The sequence below is a fragment of the Manis javanica genome, chromosome 11, assembly GCF_040802235.1.
Source record: "Manis javanica isolate MJ-LG chromosome 11, MJ_LKY, whole genome shotgun sequence".
Classification (NCBI taxonomy): domain Eukaryota; kingdom Metazoa; phylum Chordata; class Mammalia; order Pholidota; family Manidae; genus Manis; species Manis javanica.
The window spans coordinates 79,753,645-79,781,481 of NC_133166.1; the positions used below are offsets into that span (position 1 = coordinate 79,753,645).

A 27,837-nucleotide genomic window follows, 5' to 3' on the forward strand; every position below is an offset into this window, starting at 1 on the left:
GGAGTTATGCAGGGTTGCCAGATTTCTGTCTTGGGTGAGTTAATGGATCATGATGCCACCAAGAGAAATAAAAACTTCTGTAGAAGGTATAAGTTATCTGGCATGTTGTGTTTCCATTGGTTTGACCATGTAGACATCACTGGCCAGCTTGAATGTCCTTTCCATAGAAGGGGAGAGGGGGAGAGGCTGATAGAGGGAGTGAGTAACATCACGGAGGTGGAGACAGTGGCTTGCAACACACTCTTTGCAGAAGAGGTGTAGTCCAGCAGTTCAAAGGATAGTTTAAATGTGAGATCTCAGTGAGGTCACTGAGAAGGTGTAGTGGGAGATGGGGCATTCAAGAATCAATAATAATGTGTGATATACCGGTCAGAGACAAAGATATTGGATACTGGAGTTTCTCTTCTGAAGGTGCTAGAAGTTAGGGCCTGCCAATACTGTTCTTTTCATTTCTATTTTGTAATGTTAGATTACCAATAGGCAACTGAACACATCAATGTAGAGATACTCTTTAAGAAAGAAGAAATAAGCCACTTAATTCATCCAAAAGCTCACCTGATGTGTTTACAGCGGCTGCTATAATCTTTCTTGTTTAATGAAATCACCACTGAATTTATTTTTGTAGTCCCCTATATAAGGCTTTTTGTTCTTATCTCTATGGGCTTACTAGAGGACTATCATTTATCACTCCCTTTTATGAACTCCTATTATGCCTGTAATCCTAAACCATTCAACTGACCTTTAATATACCCTGCTTTGCAATGTGAATTATGTGATGCTGTGGTGTGCTGGCAAAAGCTTAATACTCAGCAGGGGCCAGGGAAGTGGGGGTGGAGAAGGGTCGTTGCTTTATAACTTTTGCTGTTTCTGTGGTATAAATATTCCTATCATGGCCAATTTCAAACTAGCAATGTGACATCTCTGAACACTGAGTTGGGAAAAGATATCCAGCTGCACAGCATTACATAGCATTTCTATATTCTTGAGTACATAAAATCCTCAACATAGATACTAGTAAAACATAGTAAAATAAATAAGAAATGATGATTTTTGAGTATTTATTGTCTTTATTTTTAATATAGTTGATTTGTGAGTTTATATAATTTAATTTTTAATGATAATGTTTACCAACAAATTGACCAAATTCCTGAACTCTTAGTGCTCTCTCCTAATTGACATGAGCTGGCTCCTGCATACCACTGATTTTATGTCTGTGCTTCTTGTCTTTCCACTTAGATTGCAAGCATTTACAGGCAGAGTCATCACTTTGGTTGTCCATGGTGTTTAAACGCATAGTGACTTAGTGTTTGTTAAACTGATACACTTCCAATTAAAGGTTGAACTGTACATCCTATATAGCTTTCTAGTTGCCATATTAACTGTTAGAATTACCTGGTTAAGTGTACTAGGAATATTTATGCTGGTAAAGTCATGTCTGCAGATTTGTGAACCTTGGATATGAAAATCCTTTCTCTGGATGTTGAACTAGAATATAGGTCTTCTGTAGGACCACAAGGGCATATTTTTTTCAAAATACTTTCTTGTGTCTCAATAAAGAGACACAAATGTCTCTTTATTGTTATGAATGTATCATGAATTGCTGACCTAGTATAAAATCAAATTGAAGTAAAGTTGCATCGATTTCTTAATTAAATATTTCAGAAATGCACTCCTTTAAAATGCCAGAGTGTTATCACTAAGCCATTAATTATGTTACAGAAACTAAGTAAAACTGCAGTTAATTATGCCATAGAAATGGTATTTGTGCAATCAGATCTGGTGTTAAGAAATGAAATTATTTTTAATGTGTGGTGAAGTTTTTAATTCAACTCTCAGAGCAATATGTCACGGATAAAACAGCAGGTTCAGCCATATTGTTGCAAATGAAGTTTTTAATTCCTCTCTCAGTGTAAAATGCTGCTACATTTACCAGCACACCAGAGCACTGCATAAGTCACATTGCAAAGCAGAGCATGTTAAAGATGAATTGAATGATTTAGGACTATAGGTGTAATGGGAGTTCAGAAAAGGGAGTGATAAATGATAGTCTTCTATCATTTTATGCAAGATAAACATTTTTATCTTTCTAAATGAGGAGAAAATATGTGTCTTTCATGAAGACTAAAACTTTCAAGGAAATGTAAGGTAGTCATCTTAGAGATGTGATATTCATTTCCATAAAATTTCTAATTCTGTTAGTCCATTCTTTAAATTAAAAACCTTGGACAGCATAGGAAATATAGTCAATAATATTGTAATAGCATTGTATGGCGAAAGATCATAACTACATCTATTATGGTATAATAATAGCAAGTTATAATATTTGTAATGTATATATATATAAATGTCAAATCAATATGTGTATACCTGAAACTAATATAATATTGTATATCAACTATAGTTCAATAAAAGAAGAGAATATGAAAAAAAAGTAAAGTCATAGAAGTAAAAAAAATTTGGAATTTAAATTCTAGCTATGTGGAGAGGTTATGTTTGTTTCCCATTTCTTTATGGATTTCATTAAAAAACTCAGGACCTAACTGGCACAAGAACAGACTTGTAGATCAGTGGAACAGAATACAGAGCCCAGATATAAACCCACTCATATATGGTCAATTAATTTATGATAAAGGAGCCATGAATATACAGTGGGGAAAAGACAGCCTCTTCAACAACTGATGCTGGGAAAACTAGTCAACTACATGTAAGAGAATGAAACTGGAATACTATCTAATTCCATATACAAAAGTGAACCTGAAATGGATCAAAGACCTGCATGTAAGTCATGAAACCATAAAACTCTTAGAAGAAAACAGGCAAAATTCTCTTCAGTATAAGCAGGAGCAACTTTTTCATGAACATATCCTTGGGCAAGGGAAATAAAAACAAAATTGAACAAATGGGACTACATCAAACTAAAAACTTCTGTACAGCAAAGGACACCATAAGCAGGACAAAAAGGCATCCTATAGTTGGAAGAATATGTTTGTAAGTGACTTATCAGATAAGGGGTTAATATCCAATATATATAAAAAGCTCACATGCCTCAGCACCCAAAAAACAAAGAACCTGATTAAAAAATGGTCAGAGGACCTGAACAGACACAACTGCAAAGAAGAAATTCAAATGGCCAACAGGCACATGAAAAGATGCACTACATCACTAATCATCAGGGAAATGCAAATTAAAACCACAATGAGATATCACCTCACTCCAGTTAGGATGGCCAACATCCAAAAAACAAGAAACAACAAATGTTGGTGAAGATGCGGAGAAAGGGGTACCGTCCTACAATGTTGGTGGGAACGTAAGTTAGTTCAACCACTGTGGAAAGCAATATGGAGGTACCTCAAAAAACTAAAAATTGAAACACCATTTGACCCAGGAATTCTACTCCTAGGAATTTACCCAAAGAATACAAGATCCCTGGTTCAAAAAGACATATGCACCCCTATGTTTATAGCAGCTCTGTTTACAATAGCCAAGATATGGAAGCAACCTAAATGTCTATCAGTAGATGAATGGATAAAGAAGAGGTGGTACATATACACAATGGAATATTATTCATCCATAAGAAGAAAACAAACCCTACCATTTGCAACAACATGGGTGGAGCTAGAGGGTATAATGCTCAATGAAATAAGCCAGGTGGAGAAGGACAAATACCAAGTGATCTCCCTCATTTGTGGAGAATAAAAACAAAGCAAAACTGATGGAACGAAACAGCAGCAGACTCACAAACTCCAAGAAAGGACTAGCAGCTACCAAAAGGAACGAGATGGGGAGGGTGGGTGCAGAGGGAGGGATAAGGGGATTTGGGGCACTATAACTAACAATCACAATGTAGGTAGGTCACAGGGAAGGCAGTACAGCATGGAGAAGACAAGTAATGACTCTGTAGAATCTTACTACGCTGATAGACAGTGACCACAATGGGGGGTGAGGACTTGGTAATATGGATGATTGTTAAAACCACAATGTTGTTTATGTGAAACCTTCATAAGACTGTATATCACTGATGCTTTAATAATAAAATAAAAGAATCAGTGAGTTGAAATGAGATTGAGTTTCTTTGTCCATGTGGTTTGGTGTCTGACAATTGGGGGAAATTTTCAATCATTGCTTCAAATATTTCTTCTCTTCCTTTTCTGTTTCTTATTCTGGTATTCCCATTATGCATATGATACACCTTTTGTAGTTGTACCAGTGTTCTTAGATATTCTGTTTCATTTTTTCAGTCCTTTTTCTCTGTTTTTCCATTTTTGAAGTGTCTAATGATATATCCTCCTCAAGCTCAGGGATAATTTCCTCAGCCACTTTTGAAAAATGCTTTTCTTCATTTCTGTTAGTGTTTTTGATCTCTGGCATTTATTTTTGATTATTGAAATTTCTATCTCTACGTTTACATTACCATCTGGTTTTGCATGCTGCCTAATTTACCCATTACAGCCTTTGGCATATTCATCATAGTTATTTTACATTCCTGATCTGATAATTCTAACATCTCTATTAAATCTGAGTCTGGTTCTGATGTTTCATCTCTCTCTTCAAACTGTGTTTTTGCCTTTTAGTATGCCTTGTAATTTTTTCTTGAGAGTAGGTCATGATGTCTTGTGTAAAAGGAACTGCTATAACAAGGCCTTTAGTGATGAGGTCATCAGGTGGGTGCGGAGGGAGAGAAGCAGTCTATAGTCCTATGATTAGGTCTCTTGTCTTTTAGTAGGCCTGTGCCTCTGGACTGTGAACTTCACAATTGCTTCTCTGTCCCCTTCCTCTTAGGTGGGACAGGATGGCTAGAGATGGCTGGAGTTGGGTACTTCCCTTCCCTGTGTCGGTTAGTCTCTGATAAAACCCTAATAGTTTAGCTCTGGTAAGATAGCTTCTCTTGAGAGCAGCCTTTGTTAAGAACAGAATGTTCTGGTGTATTTCAAAATGATTCATTTCCCCCTTCCTCTGCCAGAAGTAAGAGGGGATTTTTGTTCAGTATTCACTATGAGAAACTCCTAGAGGTAAAACTAAAAAAAAATGTGGGGATCCCCTGTGACTGGGTCCCTGAAGTTTTTAGCTCTCAGAATTGTCTATGCTGAGCCCTCAACAATTTGTCAGTTACACATTAGATTTGCTACCACAGTGATGGTTTCCCCAGAGGTTTCTGCTTGTAGATTTGTGCTCTGGCAGGTTGTGATTCTCAGTATTTGCCTGTCTGTCTCTCTAAATTTGGGGGAGCAGTTTGAACTGTAACCTTACTTCTTTAATGAATTTAAGAAGAGTTGTTGATTTTTTAGTTTGTTTAGTGTTTTTACTTGTTGTTAGGGTTGAGTGATAATTGCCAAACTCCTTCCATGCCAGACTGGAAACCAGAAGTCTTAACACATTTTTAAAAAGACAGCTTTATTGAAGTATAAATTTATATAACATAAAACTCATGCATTTGTAAGTGTACAATTCAATTATTTTTTATAAATTTATAGAGTTGCAAAATAATCACCACAGTAAGTTTTAGAACACTTTCTATACTCCATAAAGTTCCCTTGTGCCCACTTAGGATCTGTGACCCCCTCACCAAAACACAGCTTCCACTGATCTCCTTTCTATCTCTATCAATTCCCCCTTTCTGGACATTGCAAATAAATGAAATCATTCAACAAGAAGTTTTTTGTGTCCGGCTTCTGTCAAGTTGCATAATATTTTTGAGGTTTATCTGTGTTGTAGCATATATCTCAATGCATTTTTAAAACTAAAAATTAAAATACAACAGCTGTTTTATAGTTACTATACATTAATATACATACTGTATATTAATATAATTAATACATGCTTACTATATATTAATAGATATTTATAAATATTTAGCCAAGTAGAAAATAAGACTATACAATATCCAAATTCTCCTGTCTATAAAAAGTTAATTTGTATATTTATTACACATGGTACTTGATTGTGCTATAGATACTCACAGGCTAGCCAATTGACTTGTAAGAATGACTTTGAAAGTATAAAGTTTTACTTTAAAAGACCAAATTTTGAAAATATATTGATACACCTATATTGACTTATTATCCAGTAGAATATAGCTGTAAAGAACAAATTAGCATGTCCCCTTGAGGGCACATCATGTGCAGATTCACATGAGTAACTTCAATTTCCTCCTGAAAAATCAAATTAATCTTGTCAAACAAGTGGAATAATTAACATCTGATTTTTCTCAAAGTCAGTCTGAAGGCCCCAAAGCTGCCATGGGCTTATCAGTTGTGAAAAGTCTGGAAGCCACAGGATGTTCATGTATATAAACTGTTGTACTTACAGAGAGTCCTCCAGTCTCTTCAAGGATTCCAAAACTAATGAATGAACACTGTCTAAGGAACAGGATCCAAAGCAATTTAGAGATGAAATGTATTTGATTTTCATAACCCAGTCATTGTGTAACTTCCTTTTAACGCTGAAAATTAAAAGAAACCAAGGGGATTATGTTAGACACAAAAACACATCACATTGAATTTCTATTGAGCATTTCATTTTGACTTTACTCAAATCGCAGCTCTGAACTGTGGCTAAGCCTGCCTGTGTACTACTAGCCTGTGGATTATACCACTTTTAACTGCTTGTTTATTTATTTTCATTTTTCTATTATCAAATGTACATCACAGTGGTTCAACAGCCCCCCTTCCTCTACCCCCACCCCCACCCATAAACCTTCCTCTTGGTAACCACCAGCCACTTCTCAGTGTCTGTGAGTCTAATGTTGTTTTGACACTTCTGTTTTAACTGTTCAGCATATTTTAAATGGAAAATTAAAGGTTTATCATCAAATTTGAGCTATAGATTCAGAATTAAAGGAATAATCTAGATGAATCCTCATCCAATATTGCACTATGATCCTCACTTTACTGAAAAAATTCTTATCATCCAAATGGAGTACTATGTTTCATATTGTTTTATATTTTATATGAGTTCATTCATTTTCATGTTTTCTATGAATATTTTCAAAACTGAAGGACTGAGAAACTTATAGGCCCAGATCACTGGTGAAGCTGAGGCTAGGGCCGCTGTTCCTTGTTGAAGGCTTGCCCATGAGTTCACAGGACATTTTAGTGACAGGCTTAGTGTTAGGGGCCAAACTCCTGTAAAATTTTAACCTAAAAGAAGTCATCTTCACAGTGCTATATTAACTTACATTTTAAAGTGTATTTGTTTCCTCATTCACAAACATTTATTGAGTACATATTGTCACCCACTTACAGAGGACATATACATATTTAAGGTAGAATTCTTGTCCCCAAGTTCCTTAGATTCTAGCTGAGGAATAGACATGTTTATAACCAAAGGCAGGCAAGTTGCACAGTATTGGATTAAACGGAGTGGAGAGGGAGATACTTTTCCATGCCAAATTGTGTTTTTTGGAACTCTGGGTGCTGGATGCTTCTTCCTTTAATTTGTACCATGTTTTGCATACCAGTGTTAGTTGCACACCCCACCCCCACCCATTCAGTTTGAATAAATTATGTGGCTATCAACTGCAGGAAAACTTTAATGACTCCAAAATTTAATTATCCCTTCGGTCTTAATACTTTTCATTGTGTTGGGTTTGAGGTTCTCTTGGTGTAAGAAATACCTCAAGACTCAGCCTTATATATGCACTTTGGCCTTGAGTAATTCAAATCATGTGGAGGACAATCATCTACATGCTCATTTACATGTAAATAATTCTCAAAAGAACCAATGTAAATTAGCACTCATTTAACTCTGCCCAGATTTCTCAAATTCCTGAGGTCTGCTGGTATTATTTCCAACATATCTAATGGAAACAAAGATGGAAAAACAGGCCATGGGATATTCTGAGAGGTGACTATAGTCTGGGGAAAGGAAATCCCAGGGCAAAATACCTCTAAAAACCGAAATCAGTCAAAGGGAGAAATAAAGTTTAAAATCCATTTATTGCTTACAAACTGCAGTCTCGGCTGTTTCTATCTTTCCTGCTCCAGCAGAAGCAAAACGGGTACTCCCCCCACCTCTCAGGTACAGATAAACCCTTGGTTGCCAGGTAATTACCCATTGATATGGAGATGAACTTCTCTCCACCCCTGAGGAATGATGCAAATACACTAAAGCCATAGTTCTTTCCACCTCTGAATGCCTATTAATATGCAGATGTACTAAAGCCAGGCAAGATATTCTGGAAATATTACAATTTTACCTACAGTGACATATACAGTAAAGAGAAAATTCATGTCTCAGCCTATATTCTAAGAGCCTATCATAATTGGAATGAAATACTTGACAGTATATAGAACAGCACATCATGTATTAGAAAAGTCCCCCATCAGAGTCTAGTACTTTGGTAAAACTAATTAATATTGCTCAAGTATGAAGGATGGAAAATGGAGCCAGATAGTTAACTATTGTTATTCTTAGGATTCTAGCAATGTGTTAGTCTTAATTCCATTGTAATAATTGTAATGAGCTTTTGGTTGCATATTATAACTCTGGGATAAGATATTTGTTACATTAATAACAAAGTATACCCTGTATTTTTAAAAGTTTTTTCTTATTCTAAAAGAAAAATATTCATTGTATGAAATTTAAGAAGTAGAAAAACATAAAGAACAAAATAATCATCTCTCTGAAGTTCTGTAGAGAATTATTAATATTTTAACATATTTACATTCAATATTTTTCTAAGTAGAAATGCATAGACACACACATCTATTTTTTTGTAAAACTGGATTCATATGTACATAGAAAAATAAATTTTTTTACTTAATATTATATCATGAACATTTTCTATATTATTAAATATTTTTCAAAAGTGACCTATAATTTAATGGGGGTGAATGGCATTCCCTAATATCATTATGCTATGATTCATTGACTGCCCTTGATACCTTAAATACTTTTGAGAAGTCTGACCAACAGTATAGTTTATGTATAAATATATTTGTATGTAAATACTTATGAAATATGTAAATATATTAAATGATTAATCATTTAAATCAATTATCCTATTGTTGGACACGAGATATTTTACTATTAGAAATAATGCTGTGAAACTCCTACTTATATTTTAAACACATGGGGATCCCAGGTTCCAATGTATAAAGGTTTGAGACACTTAATGCATCTTCCCAAATTGCTTTCCAGAAAGAGATCCCCTCATACTCTACCCCTGGCTGTTAATGAGAATGCCTATCCTACTTCTTAACTGTTTTGGATTTTGTGAGAAATTATATCTGATTTTAAGTTGTATTTTTTTAACTAAGAAAGAGGATATATTTAATACAAAATTTGTTTTCCTTCTATTAAAAGTAATACACGCTTTACTCTAAAAACTTCAGAGACACTACAAGTATAAACAATGAAAGTCACCCATGATCTCGTCAGTTGGGGATCACTGTTGGCAGCATTTTGAATTATTGTTCTTTAATTGCAATCCAATACCTATTAAAGAGTGTTAATCCATTGCCTGTGATATTTGTTACAAATATTTATTCCCATTTGTTATTGACTTTTAACATGTTATCTTTTGATGGCCAGGTTTTATTTTGTATATAATCAAATCTGTCAAACTTTCTGTTTGAACTTTGTATACATTGCTTTTATGTTTAGAATATGTTCTATTCAAGTGTTAGTAAATAGTCATGTATCTTTTATAGTTTTTTCATGACTTAATTTTTTCACTTAACTCTTTAATTCATTCAAGTACATATGATTTTAATTGTTAATCACACTTAAAATAGGAATTTCAGTTACTAATTTTCTTGCCAGTTTTCCTTATTATGCTGGAAATTCCTTGAGATAAGAAGCATTTATTGTTTAGCTTGTATTTCAGATTTCTACCAGGGACCTGGCACATCATTTCCACTATATAAATACTTAAACAAGGTCCATATTTAAACAACTGGACAATTCATATAACAACCTTACCTTTTAAAGTTCTTTGAGTCTAGGACCTGATTTTGTAATTTCTTTCTGGATTTTGCCTGCTTTAGTCCAAAATCATCACTATTTAATGTGAATTTGTTCACGAAACCACCATCATCCCCCAAGAGGATGTCATCTCGGCAGATCTGGTCAGACGGAGACACTACACACACGCAGAGGAGGCAGTGATCCATAGGCTTGATGATGCAATAGTTTTCCTAGAAACAGAAGAATATTTTAGTCAGTCATTACATTGCTTTAAATACCCAAATATTAAATTTAAATACTGCCCCATTATTTGATAAATATTTTGCTTTCCGATGTCTCCCATTTTAGATAACTCCCACAGAGTTAAAAAAAACTTGAAAAGAAGAAAAAATCCCAAAGACCTCTGGTTCAACAGCATTAAGATTTTCTGATGTATTACGGTGAAGGTCCCTCTTAGATTGGTAAGGCAATATGAAGAGGAAGCGTAAAAAGGTTCCAGTGACCTTTTATGTCAAGCCATTGACATGAAAGTGGATGGTAAACAGGAAAATCAAGTATTGAAATTATTTTACAAGGAGAAATATTCATCAGGCATTTATCAGGCTGACTGTACTGTTAAAATGGATTCACTATGCTGTCTAGCCATGGCTCTCCTGGAACTTAGTCTCTATGTAAGACAGAAGAAAAAAATACTAAAAACGTTTTTTTCATTTGTTTCTTTTAGAATGAGTGAGACTTGAACATACTTCAAGGCTTAGTCAGTCATTCAGCAAATACTTATTCAGCGATGTACCAAGAACTATTTAAGGTACAGGCTGTGCAGGGATGCACAAGAAAAGTGTCTGACTTTGTGAAACTGCCATTCTAGTGGGGGACACAGGTGACTAAACCGTTCATTTCTGACAATGGGGAGGACACTTCTGTAAATAAGCCAGAATGCTGTGACACAGAGTGACCAAGGAGGCCATTCAGGTCCCTGATCAGGGCAGGTGACCTTTGACTGGGACATGAATCCTTTGACAGGAAGGTTGAGAGGAAATGGCCTGGAGGAGAGAGTAATGTCAGAAGGACAGAGAGGGAGGAAGCCTTGGAGCCTTGCCCTGGAGTGGCGGGAGGGAGAGGGGTGACAGACGCAGGATCCGTGGGCTTCAGAGAGGAGGGAAGGAACGAAGGAGTAAGAGGGTAACCTCATTAACGCTGTGGGTGGGAGAGCTGGGATTTGAAGGAGGACAAGCCTCCTAGACTCAGTTTCCTTAGAAGAATAGGGCCAACTCCATCTGTTGAGAGGAAGAGGGCCTGAGGAGAAGGGAATTCTAGACACCTGCCAGGAATGGGACAGCAGATTGACAAGGACAAGAAAGAGATTGAAGGAAGCCCCTGAGTCTGCGGACCCTGAATCTGTAGTGATGCCAAATAGTGCGGTTTGTGGTTTTCCCAGCAGAGCTTATCCCTGGGGAGGAGTGGGGCGGTGCTGTGACATCTGTCTAGGACTAGAGTTTTGACAAATACAGATTTAAGAGAATGGAAGGTGGGATGACTTCAACTCAGATGGTCCACCCGGGGCTGTAGGCAGGAAGGGAAGCAGAGAAGAGGGAGGTGACTAAAGAGCCACAGAGGATGCTTTCAAGGAACTGGAGGCTTGTATGGGATTGAGAAATACGAGTGGGACGAGAGGTAGTCACAGGGCACAGAACACAGCACATGAAGCTACTATCTGCCTTCTTTCAAAGATTTTTGGCATCACTAGTTGGTGACATCATGTGCAAGCACGGGAGGTTCAGCTTTTCACCTGGCTAAGGACAACGGAGGCACAGGAGGAGGCTAAGTATTATTTAATCCACAGCCTTCAGTCAGCCTGTCTTCTGACGGTATTTTTCTATCTCCTTGCCTCTCCGATCCCCTGTTGCACTTGCTCTTTTTTATTGTTTAATATCCTGTCCATTATATTGTGTATTACATTTACTCAGGAGATCCTCCAAAACTGAGTTTTATTCAGCACAGGGAACATGTTCATTACTTTTATATGCCTGCATATGCTTAATAAATCCTATAAATTGGGTGAGTGGTAACATCACAACCCCTGGAGGGATTAACATTAACATCTGCCCTGTTAGATATCTTTCTAGAATTAGGCATTTGGTTTTAGTAATTTTCTTACCAAATGAGGCTGGACTGGAGAGTAAGGCTTTGAATTTGATACCATGAGCATAAACGAAAAGCTAAAACTTGGATTCAGAAAAGGGTATAAAAGAAGAAGGGCATTAGCCTCTTTCTTTCAAAAACAAAGTGAACAAGAAAACAAAACAAAACAAATACTGCCAAATAAAACACACACTGAATGGAAAGAATGTTCCCTTTTAATTAGACTCACAGAATACTAATGCTGAACTTGATGGCTTAGTGAACCCCCCTCATTTTACACATGAGAAAACTGATGTTAAGTCGACTGCTCTTATCCTACAGGTATGGGAAAAAGACAACCTCATTTTTTTGAGTGTTTCTCTTGGCACAGTACCTTGCCGCTCCCCTGAGCTTTATAATCCCAGACAATAATGGTCCTTTCTGTAGCAGCAACAATCCGTTTCAGCTGTGGGAGGTAATCGCATCCAGTAATCCAGGAGGTGTCCTGACAGAAAAGCACAGAACTGAGGGTGTAATGGCTTTAGGTGTGTCACATGGAACAGTTATGAGGAGCAGGGTCACAGCCCTGTTTGGAGCCTTATGTGCAGAGGAGCCTTGTGATGCCTGTTCTTTGATTTCTCGGAGGGAGTCTCCCCTCCTTTCCCCTCCAGCCCTGCCCTGAGTCTGTCAGCTCCCTCAGCTGGGGATGATGAGGCCAGGGGCTGGCGCAGCCCCCAGAAAGCATGCAGTGGCTGAAGCAGTCCTCTGTGTGCACTGCTCATTGAGAACACTTCATGTGGACACCAGGACTCTAGATCAAGCAAGTTCTCTGGCTGTACTCATGCTTAAAATGTTTATCTAGAAAAGACCCTGGGGATCATCTGGTCAATACTTCAAGTTAAAGCCTATGTCTTGTGTCTTGCTTAAAGTCACCATGTGGGCATGAGTGGATCTGTAATGTCAGTGGCACACTACTGAGCAAGAACAGCTCCCACACAGGAGCCCACGGTGCTGCAAACTGCTGGGCAGGTGTCAGGCATGTCCTCTACTGTCTGTAAAACCCATTTAAGAAACAAAGGCTCAGAAGCTTAGAGGGCAACTAGACTCTTCTGCCACGTGGCCTGGTGCACTGTGTCAGCACAGGCAAGCAGGTAAAAGTAAGCATTTCCCATTGCTCGTAAAGCCACGTGGGGTCCTCAAAGCAACTCACAGCTCAACACCTGCAGCCAGCTCACTTTTCCAGTCAGCTATATGGAGTGAATAAATTACAAAACTGCACTCAATATTTTTATGCTGCTTTCAAGTTTAAAATATTTTAAAATTGTTCTTGTGGAATATCTCCTTGTTGTCCTCACAACTAGGTTGTGTCCATTTTATACATTCCTCAACAGTGGGTGTTCAGAAAAACGTAGGCCAGTCTTTTAAATGGAAGCCTCCAGGGAGTTTCCAAGCCATTCTATGCAATCATGTTAACTCCAGAAAGCAAGATCTGGGTCCTCTTGACAGTTGCTCAGGTTTAGTTTTGATCTAGTCAATAAACAAAAATATACCATCTATGAAAACATCTTATTCACAGCCTATTCCAGCACCTCATTGAGACTGGTTATGGAGGAGCCATCATCATAGCCTTAAATATGACTCAAATAGGACTTAAAAAAATGTACTTACTGTAACATTGGTGCTGGTTAGAACTCTCATCTATAAATAAAGGAAGAAGATAATGAAATCTCGTTGGCACTGCAATTACAGATGATGAGGAAACTGACTCCGAAACCACACAGCATTTAATTCCACCCGTCATTTTTACCTTCCTGGAGTCACCTCCCTAGAAAAGCTAGTTCTGTGCAATAGTGCTTTATCTGCTGTGGGCAAGATTTAGGCTTCTGTGGCTTGTTTTTAAGCCTGGTGACTGTGCCTTTAGAGTCTTGTAGTTTACTCATTATTTTTTTCTCCTCTTGGCAAACTGCCTCATATGCTTTAGCTATTCAGAGAAACATTTAATATAAAGCAGTTAGGAATGCAAAATGATACAGCAATGGCAAGGGTGGTTAAAAGAATACTAAATAGGCCAATATGAATATAGACTGAAGTAGAAAAAAAACATTATTTCATTTTAAAGTTCTCTCTTAAGTTATTGAGACTTAAGAACATTCTACCCAGTGGGCTTCCTCTTTTACTCAATAGGTATCTATTGAATGAGTATCATGCCCTGGGTACTATGCTAGTTGAGAAGCATGGGCTTATTCCATGCAGAGCTGTCATGTATGGGAGCAGCCTCTGACATTCTCAAGGCATGTTACTTGCCTTAAAGGTAAAGGTAGGCAGTCAAGTATATTCATGACCTGGTTTCTTTTGCATGGTCAAATGGTCTTGGAAAAAGTCTAGGAAATGGCTGCTCAGAGGCATGGATTATGTGAAAAGGAGGACAAGCGCATCAGGAGGATTGCTAGAACTGTTAGCCGTGGTCATGGCAGACTGTCTTTCCTTGGAGTGTCCAAAAGGCTTTTCCAACCAGGGACTGTGTTCTAGATGGGAAAAATCAAGTTCCCTAAAAGAAATGGGTGAGCAGAGAACAGAACACCTGTGGTTTCCTCTTCTATTTCTCTACCTCTGTCTTTAACAGAAGTCACATATTTAAACTTTTATCATCTTTGAAAGTTTCATCATCCTTATAAGCTATCTTCTGAATTTTTAATATCTAGCCTATTTTGCAGGAACTTTTATTAATGACCTTTACAGTCTATATCACCAAGCCCTCCAGCAAGCAATATAAAAATCCTTAAATGTGTTTTTTCTACTTCAGATAGAGCCTAAATTATGGAGCAACATATTATAAGATATTTTGCATTATTAATGGCTACTTTTAAATAAATTATTCCTGTGACCCATCCAAATTGTTTTTCTCACAGAATGTAACATCCTATTTGTTAGACATGCAACATTCAAAATACTGTTTATTCCCAGTGTGCCAAATCTCAAAATAATTAATTATTAAGAAATCTTTTTTCTCTAATTGCATTTTCTTATAAGAAACAGATGTGTCTGTGTTTGTGAGTACATGTGTGTGCAGCCATAAGCCTGTGTGTGTCTACATGAGATACATCTCTGGAAATGTGCTAATGCCATGTCTTTTATTGCCTATAATTCTAAACTCTTTTGTTTTGAAGATTATCATTTTCCTTTGCATGTTTTTCCCTAGATGCCATCTTAGTTCTATTTTTGAGGAGATAAAGGTAAAATATGAGAAGGGAAATAAGGCACTAAGAAAAAAGATGGAGAAGGCTTGTATTTCCATGAGGCAAAGACATTTTTGTTTTCATACCATTTGTTCGTAATTGTAGCTGCCAGTTTCCTGAGTGTGTACAATGACCCTAAGCACTTTGTATGTACTAACTCTTAAACAGCACAACTACCCTAGGAGGCAAATTCTCTGGTTCTGGATGAATAGGAACCAGGGTGTGGACATAAATAAGTGACAGGCACAGCTGGTCAGTGTTGGTGCCCAGCAGGGAAGGAAGCCCTGAACACCACCTCGGGGCCCAGCGGCCTGCTCCTCTGACATAATTTGGCTGCTCTGGTCACTGAGGGGCTAAAAATTACTGTTGAAATTCTAATCATGTGACGATCACTTTAAATATATTTTTTTGTGTAAAGCTTGTCTCCTCTTGGAAATGAACTAAAAATTGGGATTATAAATTTTGAGACTTAACACCATTCCACCTTTTTTCATAGTGAAATACTGTGTAGGCTGTATCATCATCCATTCCATTAAAATCTGTCATGTTTTGGAAAAATGGAAGTCCAAAACTTAGAAATCTAGAGAGAAATTACAATATTAACAGTGTCTTACATTTATAAGGGAATTTGCCACTCATGAGTGCCTCCACATTCATGATCTCATTTATTTTCACGACAGTCCCCCGAGGGAGAGGGTGTCCTCGGTTTACAGATGTGTGAGAAGAGACACCAAAAGATTAAAGTCGGCTCATGAAGTTCCCTGCTGAACATCAGAGCCAGTACAGTGGAGGGGCTAGAATTTGAGCCACTTGTTAACTCCAAGTCCAAGGTTCTTATTGGGACCTTCATTACTTGTTAGTCACTTGGCCTGTGAGTGTTTCTGAATTTATCTAAAAAATTATCCAGCATCATCCTTTAATTGTGTTGATGCCACACAGTTCAGTACGACTCCCTGAGGAACACTGCCAAATGCAGTTACCAACACCTCAAAAATTGCTCGAGGGTTCAGCAATCTCCTTTTAGTAGAATATTTTCTACTAAATATTTTCTAGAATTTTCTAGAAATTTTTTTTCTAGAATAACACTGACATATGGCTCATGGTTTCTGCTGCACCTGAGACATATGTGTAGTGCAAAGACAAAACAAAAGAGGAAGGAAAGGGGAGAGAGGAAAAAAACCTAAGCTTTCAAATTACCTGGCTATTAAAGACTGTTATTAATCCTTTCTGAGAAGCTGCTATTAATAAATCTAGATGAGGAATCTTGACAATGCCCTTAATCACATCTCGTCTTCTGCTACCTGTCAATAACAAAATATTCATTTCAACTCCCAGTCATAAAGGTTCTAAAACTCATTTGTTAGGTTTGTCTTTTTTAAAAAAAGAATAAGAAAGCAGCCAACTTTTTTCTAGAGAGCCCCAAGTTACTTAAAAGATAAAGTAAAATAAAGCTTTAAAACCCAGCAACCATTGCTTTTTAATTATCCACAGAGATAGTAATCTGAATCTATCGCACTTTCCAACTAAATGTGTTGCATGAATTCCCAGAGAAAATGTAAGACACAAGCTCACTACCCTCCCTCATATACATACACCTACACAAACATACATGCATGTATTCCCATTTTACAGACAATGTGTTTTTTGAACACCTTTTGGAATAATTTCTAGTCTGAGATGTTTACATCTCTTAGGAATCCTTTCTTTGAACTGTCACCATCATGATTTACCCAGAATAAAAACCTAATGCTATCTCAGGCTTTCCACTATAAAAGAATGAAACTAGTTTCATACTGTTATTCAGGTTGTTTTTTGTGTATTTTGAAAAATGCACAAGCACTTTGATGATTCTTTGCCTATGTACTGAACAAGAAAGCCACATACACTGGACCTCTTTCCAGGGTAGTTTACTTCTTGTAAGCGTAAACTCTTGAAGAGGAAAGCAAGTCAATGGATCTCATAGTCCAGGATGATCACCCTAATCCATGCAATCTCAACAAAGAAAATATTGCCCTCAAGGGGGTACAAATGGGATCTTGAAGGGTGTGAATGAGTTTACACTTTTTGTGTATAAAGTACAGACATATACATATAGTACATAAACATATACACAGTATATCCACATATTAAAATGTCATGGGGTAGGGGGTGAAGGTGTTGTGGAGTACAGTTAGGAAAAAAATGTCTAAAAGGCTTCTTAGGGACCTCAGAATGAAAAAAAATACGTGAAATAATAATGAAAGAAAGTTTGAGAACACTATCTTATTCCAAACCCACAATTCTCTGCTGCCACTCCTTCCCCACTGTAGACTGTTTTCAATACAGAAGCCAGGATAAACATTTGAAGGGCCACACAGATCATGCCTCTCCTCCAGCCGCAGCCCTTTAGTGGCTTTCTGCCTCACTCAGAAGTCCTTCAGGTGACATCAAGGCCCCAGACACCTGACCCACACCTCGTCTGGAACCTCAGCTACTGCTCCCAACCCCACTCCCAGCTCCACTCCTGCTTCAAGTGAGAGGTTTGCTGTCACATCTCTTCAGGGGCTTTTATCACCAGCTGCTGGGGGCTTCCTGATCACCCTATTTAACGTCACAGCACCAAGCTCCCATCTCCAAACCAACTTCTTCCCCATACTCCTGTTTTATTTGGCTTGCTTTCTTGATTATCTTTTTCTATAGCACTTATTACCATTTGACATGTATTTAAATTTGACTTTTTTTATTGTCTGACTTGGTCTCTGCCCATTAGAACATAAATTCCATGAGGTATGGGATTTCTGATGGTTCACTGCAGCATCCCCGGTATTTAGAAAGTTACCTGGCCCACACAGCAGAGCTTGACAGACATTGAGTGAGTAAATGATCCACAAAACCCAACTGCCATCTAGAAAAATGCTTTCAAGGTTCTAGCTTAGGATGCCAGCTACACATCTCCTTGGCTCACGGGCCTCAGCTCTGAGTTGGTGGAGAGGGACAACCTCCTTCTTCTGTTCTTTGAGGACAGTGTCCTTGGCCAGAGGCTGTGCTCTGGCGAGGCCTATGGTTGGGCTAAGGAAAGGCTGAAGACAAGGGTGGGCTTGGTTCACAAAGGTGCATATTTAAAGAACACCAGATTTAACCTAAACAACACATTTCATTGCAGAATTTGGGCTAAAGGCTGTGGACAGGGGCAGATTTCAGAGTTTGCCTCTCCTCCTCTGGGAGGGAAGAAAGGAAAGGAAGCCTGACATGTCAGCTTGGAGAGAGATGGGTCCAGGCTCAAATTTTTAACAAACGGCATGTAACTGGAGACTTCCTAAGTTAGGCCCAGGTCTGCCATATCAGAGATACAGGTTAAGCTTCCAGCCAATAATCAAGGGTGATAGTGTGGGAAGAAGCTCTAGTTAGTGCAACTTGCAGAACGTTTCAGGAAGTGCGATTCCACATGGTACTGGAGCACATGCCTTTGCAGACAGTTTCAACTTGAGATCTGAACCTCTTCATGAAAACCTGAGTGCTCCCCCCTTACGTTCCCTATTTAGTTTCCTGCAGAGCAATGACATGTCAGACTCAGCTGCAGGTGTAGTTTCTGTTTTATTCCCAATATTTATTTTTTGAGAAAGTATTAAAACTCATGTTAATTTGGAAGAGAAATTTAAAGTATCACCTGAAATGATAATTCGCTGTTTCCTAGAAACGAGGAAAACCAAATTGTCTTCATCCACCTGGGAAGCAAGAGAATCTTCTTCGGAGAAGTACCCAAAGATCTGAATCCCAAACACATATACATGTGAACATCTCAGAACCGGCTGATAAAGTAACAGATTTGACATTGGTTGAATTTAAAGTCTAATTTGGATTAATAATCAAGACCTGGCTTTATAAAAGTCAGGGGTTCCTTGTACCAAGAGAGGGCAGTTTAATGTGTTCAGCACACCCTGTGTTGGTGGTGTGGGATTTTTAAGGAGTCACTGATTTTTTTTCTTTCTGATGGATGGACCAATCGATGGACCAGCCTGGTGTCCTTGCTCAGACTGACATTCCTATTAGGAGTCAATACTTGTTTGGAAATCACATCAGCCTTAAGCAGACAAGGGTCTGTGCTGAGAACTTTGATGTTAAATTTGGCCACTCTCAAATGACTGTCCCTACCCATTTCCCATAAATCTTCTTGGGCAAGACCTTTCCATTCCTTTAAGGGGGAGTTCTGGAATTTGAGAGACTGTGCATGTTCTCCCCTTGGATATTCCAAGCCCTACTCTCTAATGTGTTGCATGAAAATAAATCACTCTGAAAGAATATCCTGACAAAGTACTCTTTATCTGTGAGTAAATTGTCAGTTGGGTAGTTCCAAGGAATCTGAAAAGTAAGATAGCTGTTTTTTAATTGCCTTATGAAAAAGCAGAAATAAAATTCTCATAACTTAATGACACAGTATTTCTCATAGAGTTGCGACCAGTTGGTACTTGTTAAGGTGTGGGCATGAGGGACCGTGGGGTGCTCCTGGAGCCCTGGGTGGGTGGTGGGCACTGGGACACCTTGCAAGTGCAGGTTCTGATCCAGTAGGTCTGGGGGGAACTGAGAGTCTGCACTTCTTATAAGCCCCCATGAGGGACCACACTTTTGAGTATAAAAGACCTAGTGACTAAATGAGTCGACTGAAAATACATCCAAGCCAGCTATATGCTTTTGTTTGAACATTTGTTTATGCTGACTCTGGGTGACAGCCTAAAGTCACATATTGACATATGTTCCTTCAAACCGACCACTTCACAGATGTCCTTGCTTCCTCCTTCACGTTTGCCCACACCCAAGTCTCACAACATATGACCCCCTTAATCGCTTTCCGCAGATGGACTTCATTCTGTGGCAGATCAGGATCACCTAGACCTTCTCTCTCATATTTTCCCCTCTTCCCACCAGCAAAATCAGCCCCCAATCCAAGCTTAAATAGTCCATTCTCTTCTCAGAAACCACTACTCATTTTCCATGAGTACAAAAACTCTGGAGTTAGCATCTAATTCTCTTCAAAGGACTGAGAAATGAGGCAGAAGAGTCCTTTCACTATGTCGTTGTTGGGAGTCTTTGTCACAGCAGTTTCCTCATCCTGCTCACTGCTGTCTTACTCGGTCAGCGGTCGGCCGTAGGTCTGCACCCCAGCCCTGCAGCATGTGACCCACATCATTGCTGTGTGTGAAGGGCATGCATGGTGGGGTCAGATGGTCCAGGTTTTTAATTCAGACTCTATGCTAACTGGGACTCAGAGCTTGGATAAATGTCTCCCCCTCCTTACATCTCCATTTCTTCCTTAGTTGAACAAAAGGACAAATATCTGAGTGTTTAAAATGTTAAATGAGATTATGTGTGTAAAGCATTTTGCAGTGTAGTCTGGCACATATTAATTGTTTACAACAAAGATTAGCTAGAGTTAAACCATTAGAAAGCTTAGACTAAGAAGGCCTCATGGAAGGGTGGGAAAAAATGGTGGAATTCTATCAAGACCACAGCCACTAATGAGAAACTTAGCTCTCTTTGGGGATAGTACTTTAAACTTGTCAGTCCACTTGGGGCTGGAACTAGTTCTTCTTGTATGAAAGACTGATCAGGCAGGCACTGCAGTAAGTTGATGGTGTAGTACATCACTGGGAAGATTCAAATGACTTCCTAGCCCATAAGAACTGAGAGGGACGCGGAGCCCCTTGCCCCTCCCATTCCAGCAGGGCCTTATAGCCTTCGCTTCCTTTCTTACCCAGTTCAGAAAATACCTGGATGTCATAAACATGAAAAGTGACTACCTCACACCAGTCCATAGATGCATGAGGGTTGTTGCAGAGTTTTCTGTAAAAGCATTTCACATCTTGATTCTTCACTTCTGGACCAAAGAGTTCCTGTGTGGCTGCATAAAACTTGTCATAATCAATGGCATCTGCATTGTAACAAAGTACAAGGACATTGTCATAAAATTCCCAAGGACTATATTGCATATTTTGGCTGTTTTTTCTATTTACTAGTCTTATTTCATTATTTCACCCTATAAAAACTAAATTATTCTTCATTTTAAAGATCCTTTCATTGGAAATATAACACTAGCCTTAGCTAAAACATTACTGAGTCAGAAGGAAATATTTTACTTTGGTGTTTTGTATCTCCTCCATAGCTTTTGTTTCAACTGTTCTGGGAATTTTGTTTGGGAAGCCAAATATAAGAAAGTGAATTAGTTCTTAAATATTGTGAAACGTTTTACCAATCAGGAGGGTTTGCTAGAGCTCATCTTGGGTGGAAAGTAGAAGTGAGCCGATTGCAGTTCCCGATGGGCTCTTTGACGCTGCACAGATGCACTCACACACACAAACACACCATTGCCCGAATATCGATTTTGCCAAATCTGGTCATTTACTGGGGTATAACTATTAAGGACGAGAAGGAGTCAGACACAAAATGCACCGAGTATTTGTTATGTGGCAGAACTGAGCTGGACACTGGACTTAGAAATGTAATGGAACTGGAAAACCAGATAGACAAGATCCCTTCTTTTGGGATTTTTTTTACATTCTAATGGGAGAAACAGAAAATCAACAAGTGAACAAACTAATAAAATATTGATGAACTGTGACAGGCAAGACTAACGAGTAGAGATAGACATTAGGTTGGTTATGAACGTATATAAGGTGAGAAGGGCTTGAGGGAGCATTCTGGGATGCTATAGATTTTCTTTCTTTGATCCAGTTGATAGCTACAGGTATGTTTACCAATGTCCAAATTTATTGAGCTCTCTCCTTGAGGTTAGTGTGCTCAGTGAGCTTGGCTCTGTGTGCATCATACCTCTCTTAGCAACAGAGTAAAAGTCATGAGGTATAGAGTGAGTAAGTGCTCAGAAGGAAACCTGTAGGGAGTTGTGATAGAATTTTCTAGTGGTGGTGGGTGGGGATTGACCTCAGGGAAGTCCTCTGTAAGAACATGGGCAAAGAAATCAAGCTGAGACCCAATAAGCAAAAAGGAGTCAGCCATAGATAAAGCTGGACAAGAGCGGCTTAGGCCAAGGCTGATAAACATAAAGCTGCTGAGGCTGGAGAGAATAGCCTGTTCTGGGCAGGTCACTGAGGAGGACAGTGGGGACTGGGGGACGTGCTGGATGTGATCACAAAGGGAAGGCAGGCCAGGCTGGACTCAGAAGTTTGCATTTTGGTCTAAGCATGATGGTAATCTGTCCCGGGGAGGTGACACATGCAGGGAAATGACATGTGTTGAATTAAAGTCTGAAAGCACACTGGCAGCTGTGAGGATGGGGAGAGCCGCAAAGCCAGGGAGGGGCTGGTGCATTAGTACTTGTGTCAGGTAGTGCAGACCTGGGCCAGCGCCAGACAGTGATGGTACTTCCTGGGCTGCATGGAAAGTCTCACTTGTGCCTATTCCTCAACTTAATTACAACTCCTTTCACTCTTGGAAGTGGTCTCACGGGGATGATGAGTGACAGACACCACAGAGAGCACAGGAGATGGCAAAGTATGGCTGCAAGGAGATCCCAAACACCTGGAATGGGTTGGAAATTGTTGGGGGCAGAAGTGCTGAGTAGAGGGCAGGCAGGATTCTAGAGCAGTGGTTCTCATCCAGGGCAGGCTTTGCCCTCTGTCTCCACAGGAATGTTGGCACTGTCTGCATACATTCTCGACTGTGACAGCTGGGGGTGCAAGTGCGTCTGGCTTCCACTGGGTGGAGGCCAGAGATGCACTGAACACCGTACGGTGCCCAGGGCTGCCCCGCCCCCTCCCCACCTCACACAGAACAAAGCAGCATCCAGTCCAAGTGTCAGGAGCACCCAGGTGGAACAATGATCCTGCTCTGAAACGACACTCATGTTTCTGGCTTTAAAACTCAGTGGATGTAGGTACAGTTTACCAAAACAGGGGCAACTGAGGAAGGACCATGGTTCTTGGGGAAAGTAAAGCATTCCATCTTGCTTGTGTTGGATTGAAATTCTGTGAGATATCCAAATCCTTTAGCTGCTTTAAATTCACAACGTTGTGACTACAGCATGTCTCATGGTAAATGGGTCTCTCTGTATATGCACTGGATGAGAGTGATAAGACTTTCTCAGGAGGATTTTAATTCCATCAAACTATTGGCAAGAAGATAGAAGAGCAATATTGGTGGGTGAATTCCTACAGTATGCCTGATGTGTTTTTGGAGGTGGACACTCTTCCATTAAACACATTAGCTTCTTGACTAGTGAGAGGTAGACCCTATTTTCCAGCATTTATGAATGAATGGGAATGTAAGCCAATATCAGCAGGCAGATGGAAGTCAACTTACATTTCTCCTTCTCAATCTTTTCAGGTTGGTCTCTCTGTTATGGTGATTTATCTGGCAGTACTTAGTTTTTATCAAATTTAACGTATATATGTGTATGTATATATACAATGGTATATTAAGTACAATATTCTATTAAATATCTATATATCTCTATCTGCACATATCCATATATGCTGTAGAGGGAGGAAGTTTTTCAATGTGGCCTTATGATTGCATGCTTCGAAATTAAAGCAAGGTGATTTGTTCATTTAACACACACGTAAAGAGAATTTACTGGACACCAGACTCTGGGAAAGCACTGGGGTTACAAAACCTTCAGAGCACTCAGCTCACTGATGGCGAGAAGTGGCAGGAACGGACATGTAATAGCAGGTAAATTCCTCAAGATAGCAATAAAGTGTGCTGATAGTGCTACAGATGGCCTTGCTTGGGGAAAGTCTGGAGGTTTTTGCAAAGAAGTGACATTTGATTTGGATCTTGAAAGGTGAGCAAGAGTTAATAGTCACAATAAAAAGGGAGGAAAGGCACTCCACACTGGGCAGATGACATGTGCACAGTCAGTCACGAGGAGTGTGGCATGCTTGGAGATGCTGAAAGGTTCATATCAAGGCAGAAGGTGCATGAAGGAAAGCCCCGGGAGCTGGGCTGGAAAGGTGGGTTGAGGCATGACTGTCAATAGCCTGGATGCCAAGTTGAGATATATGGGTCTTAGAGGTGAGCTAATAAACCAGGCATGTGGCATTTATTTTAAAAGGAAAAGCTCCGCGTAAGTATAGAGGAAGGGATAACTCTTGGCAAGAGGACTATTGTGTCAAGAGGCAGTTGTGGTAATCAAAGAGTGATATCTGGCTTGGGAGATGAAGTGGATGGAGTCTGTACTATAAGACTGAAACAGGACACAGGCACAGTTCAGGAAAAAAGGCAAAGAAAGAATGAGAAAGGGGAAAAGTAAGAAGAGAGTGGTATGAGGAGAGGACGGCAGGACAGCATTTCTGGAAGCAGCGGCGGCGAGCTGTGAGTGCAGTGAAATGGCCAGGTAAGCGTGAAAATGGGAACATTTTATTGAATTTGGCAACCCTATTGGGTGACTGAATAACTCGGTAAGAGTTCAGCAAAGTGATGAGAGAAGCCAGACTTCAGTAAATTGAAAATTAAATGTTGACGCTGCAGGGAAATTAAAGGGAGAAGCAAAGGAAAGACATAGGGCAGCAGTTTACAGGGAAGACAAGAAAGTCAAGGTCAGGACACTTGGATCTATTTTTAGTTTGAAAGGACAAAACCAGTAGAAAAGGAGATTTTGAAGTTGTTGTAGCAAAGGGAGAGCCTTGGAGGGGAGGAGGGGTGGAAGAAAGGACAGGAGCCCCTCCGGGTGACTTGGAAGTGGTAGAAAGGGGGTTCGGGAGAATCCTTGTCTAGCAGGGGCCTGAAGTTTGGCTGAGAGGAGCTGAGGTCCCATAGAGGATTCAGAAGAGGTGGTAAGGGTCTGGAAAATCAGTTGCAGAGAGAGGTAAAACAAAATGGCTAGGGAAAAATCAAAGGTTCGTAGAGTAGTTTAGCAGGCCCAGCCAAGTTCACCATCATCTCAAAAGGCATTTTGAAAAGGTCTAAGTCTTCACTCTAACAGAAGTTGGGTGGCAGGCAGATGATTTATGTGGACCTTTCATTTCTTAACAAATAAAATGAGGATAATAACAATAATAGCAATATCTGTCTATTAACATTGTCATGAAACTCAATTAAATTATATTTATTAAAGTGACTTATAAACTCTTAAATACTATTCAAATAATACCAGTTTGGATCTGAACACCCAGAGTCAACATTTTTACTTATTTATGACTCTGCATCCTGGCATAGTAAGAGCCTGGCCATGCTGACCCCTTAGCAGTTAAACAGGGCCTGTTTCTTTCCTTGCACCAGCAGGGTTTATTCTGTTAGTCGTTTACTCTGCTGTTGAGCCTTCATCTCACTGCTGTCCTCAAAGCACAGCACACCACTCCCATGCTGGTCTACTTTCACTCCTGCGACGGCATCTCTGTCACCAGTACTCTGGGTAGACCGCTGCCCACTGCCCGCCCCTTGGCATGCTCGCAGTCATTCCAGCCTAGAGGCATGGGGAGCGGCCCAGACAGCGAATCAGAGTTTCAAAGGAAAAACTTTGCCCTGCTTAAGAAAGTGGCTATGGTCTGATACCTTTAAGCAAAGAGGTGGCAGGATGGATGGCTCACATGGCCTACTGATGGTCACTCTGCATTACTGAGGGTCTCAGGTCAAGCAGTGAGCTATCAAAAATGGTAGATCCCACAGAAGAACCCTTGGATGTCATTTAATCCAAACTTCTAATTTTACATTTGATACAACTAAAGTTCACAGAACAAAAAAGAAAGCTTCCCCAAGACCACTTAGCTATTTAACTATTTAGAACTCAGGTTCCCCTACAATGTCTTTGCTGTTAAGCTATGTTGCTTCTCTTTGATGGCTTAAGATAGTTTACGGTTCTAATCAACGGACCCAGCTGGACTGCCCTGTCATCACTGATCTTACCTTTTTGGACAAACAAGCCTGCTCTTTCATCTCTTTTCTGTGCCGCTGTACGTTCAATCAGTTTTTCAAGGCCCTTCAAGGCTGTCCTGAAATTGCTAGTCTGAAGTTTAGGGTTAAAATGCTTTTCCTCCCTGACATCCATAGGGATATAGGGAATCTGCTATTTCTGTACAGAAATAATAGTGCAAATTGCCAACTTGGAAAACCTTCCAGTGTTCACAGTGCCTCCCTGCTGTCTCCATTTTTGCTCTGGGTCTCATTCCTTTGACTTGAAAACCTCATCCTGCGGGTAGGAGCTAAGAGTTGCCACCAGGATGTTAGCAGGGAGAAGCACTGACTTGGGTCTAATGCACTTCATGCAGACAACCATTTCAGTAAAACCCCTGACCTCACAATGTCACCAGTGTTCTTCACCTAGTCCTCATTGCATCATAATCTCTCTGTCACTTCTTCCTTCTTCTATAAGGGGAGAGTCAGATGGTTTTTCCCACAAACTGTGTGTGCATGCATGCAAGCACTGCCTGAGAGGGAAGAAGAATGTGGGAAGGTAAAGTAGGAAACTGGGCTTCCTTGTCTCCCTCCTACATGTCCTGTCACCTCAAACCTTTTGCCTTCCTCAAGATGCCCTGAAGAGTGAAGTCCCCACTCATTCTTGCCACTGTACTGGATGTGGAACCATGAACTTCTAAAGATGAGAATGTATTTCAGCATCTCTCATTTCTATCCTGAATGAAGATATTTTTAAGGTCATAGAGAATAAAGATACTGCTGCTTCTTTTATGCATTGTCCTTCAATTAAAATAATAAAGCAATCAGGAATGGAGAAAGGGTAGTTCCTGATTGAGAGGAACATTCTTCAAGGTGTCATTAATTGGATGAGAAGAGGCCTCTGCCTACTTCCTTCCTTCCCTCTAATCCATCTCTAATACTCCAGAACCATTTAGTCCAATCGCTATAAAATCAAGTTTTCCAATCTTCAACTCTTTATGGGAAAGAGAGGTTGTCCAATGTCATATCAACAACTAGTTAAATTCCCATGGTTTAGATGAGTTAGAAGAAGCCCCTCTTAAAAAACCTCCATAAAATCTTGTATTCAGAGGTAAAGCAGATGGCGTTACTGGCACTTCCAGTCCTAGCACTGTCCCCTTGGTGTCTAAAGCTTTCAAAGGACTGAGTACTGACTCTGAAAGACAACCTTTCCTATAAATTTAATGCATGCATTGTTATCATCATCCATCCATTCATTCAGCAAGCATTTTTGAATACCTGCTTCATGCTAGATGCTGTTTCGGGCATTGAGATACAGCAGTGAACTAAATAGCCTCTTGAGCTTACAATCTAATGGAGAAGACAAATAAGCAAATAATGTCAGAAGGTGATAAACACTTTGAAGAAAAAGGGTAAAGGTGTGTGTTGAGGGATAAATCAGAATAAAGAGGTCAGGGAGTTCAGAGAAGCCCCCTAATAGACACTTCGGCCCACCCCAAGGGAGGTGAGGTGCTAAGCCATGTGGCTAAATGGGAGAAGGTGTTCAAGGGAACAGCATCTGTCAAGTCCTGAGATGAAAGTGTGCCTGACGTGTGAGAAATGACAGAGAGGCCATGTGACTGCAGTGATACAGGGAGAGAGGTGGGGAGACCAGGCCAGAGAGTCCGGGTAGAGCCACATCCTTCAGGACCAGACAAGCTGCTGTAAGGGCTTCAGGTTTTACCCTGAGCGAGATGGGATGTGTTTGAATAGA

At 39.6% G+C, this 27,837-nt stretch overlaps 1 protein-coding gene across 1 annotated transcript in view; it reads right to left on the minus strand.

Annotated features, from left to right (window-relative positions):
• The window catches only part of WDR64 (WD repeat domain 64), a 103,083-nt gene extending 76,646 nt beyond the window's left edge, over positions 1–26,437 (minus strand). The window contains exons 1-7 of the mRNA XM_073215737.1: positions 26,097–26,437; positions 21,038–21,168; positions 18,910–19,009; positions 16,461–16,564; positions 12,422–12,532; positions 9,922–10,136; positions 6,305–6,439 (exon numbers count right to left, since the gene is read on the minus strand). Coding sequence (XP_073071838.1) covers positions 6,305–6,439; positions 9,922–10,136; positions 12,422–12,532; positions 16,461–16,564; positions 18,910–19,009; positions 21,038–21,168; positions 26,097–26,238 — 938 coding nt within the window. The 5' untranslated portion in view covers positions 26,239–26,437. The remainder of the gene's footprint in view (positions 1–6,304; positions 6,440–9,921; positions 10,137–12,421; positions 12,533–16,460; positions 16,565–18,909; positions 19,010–21,037; positions 21,169–26,096) is intronic.
• Positions 26,438–27,837: the final 1,400 nt, after the last annotated feature.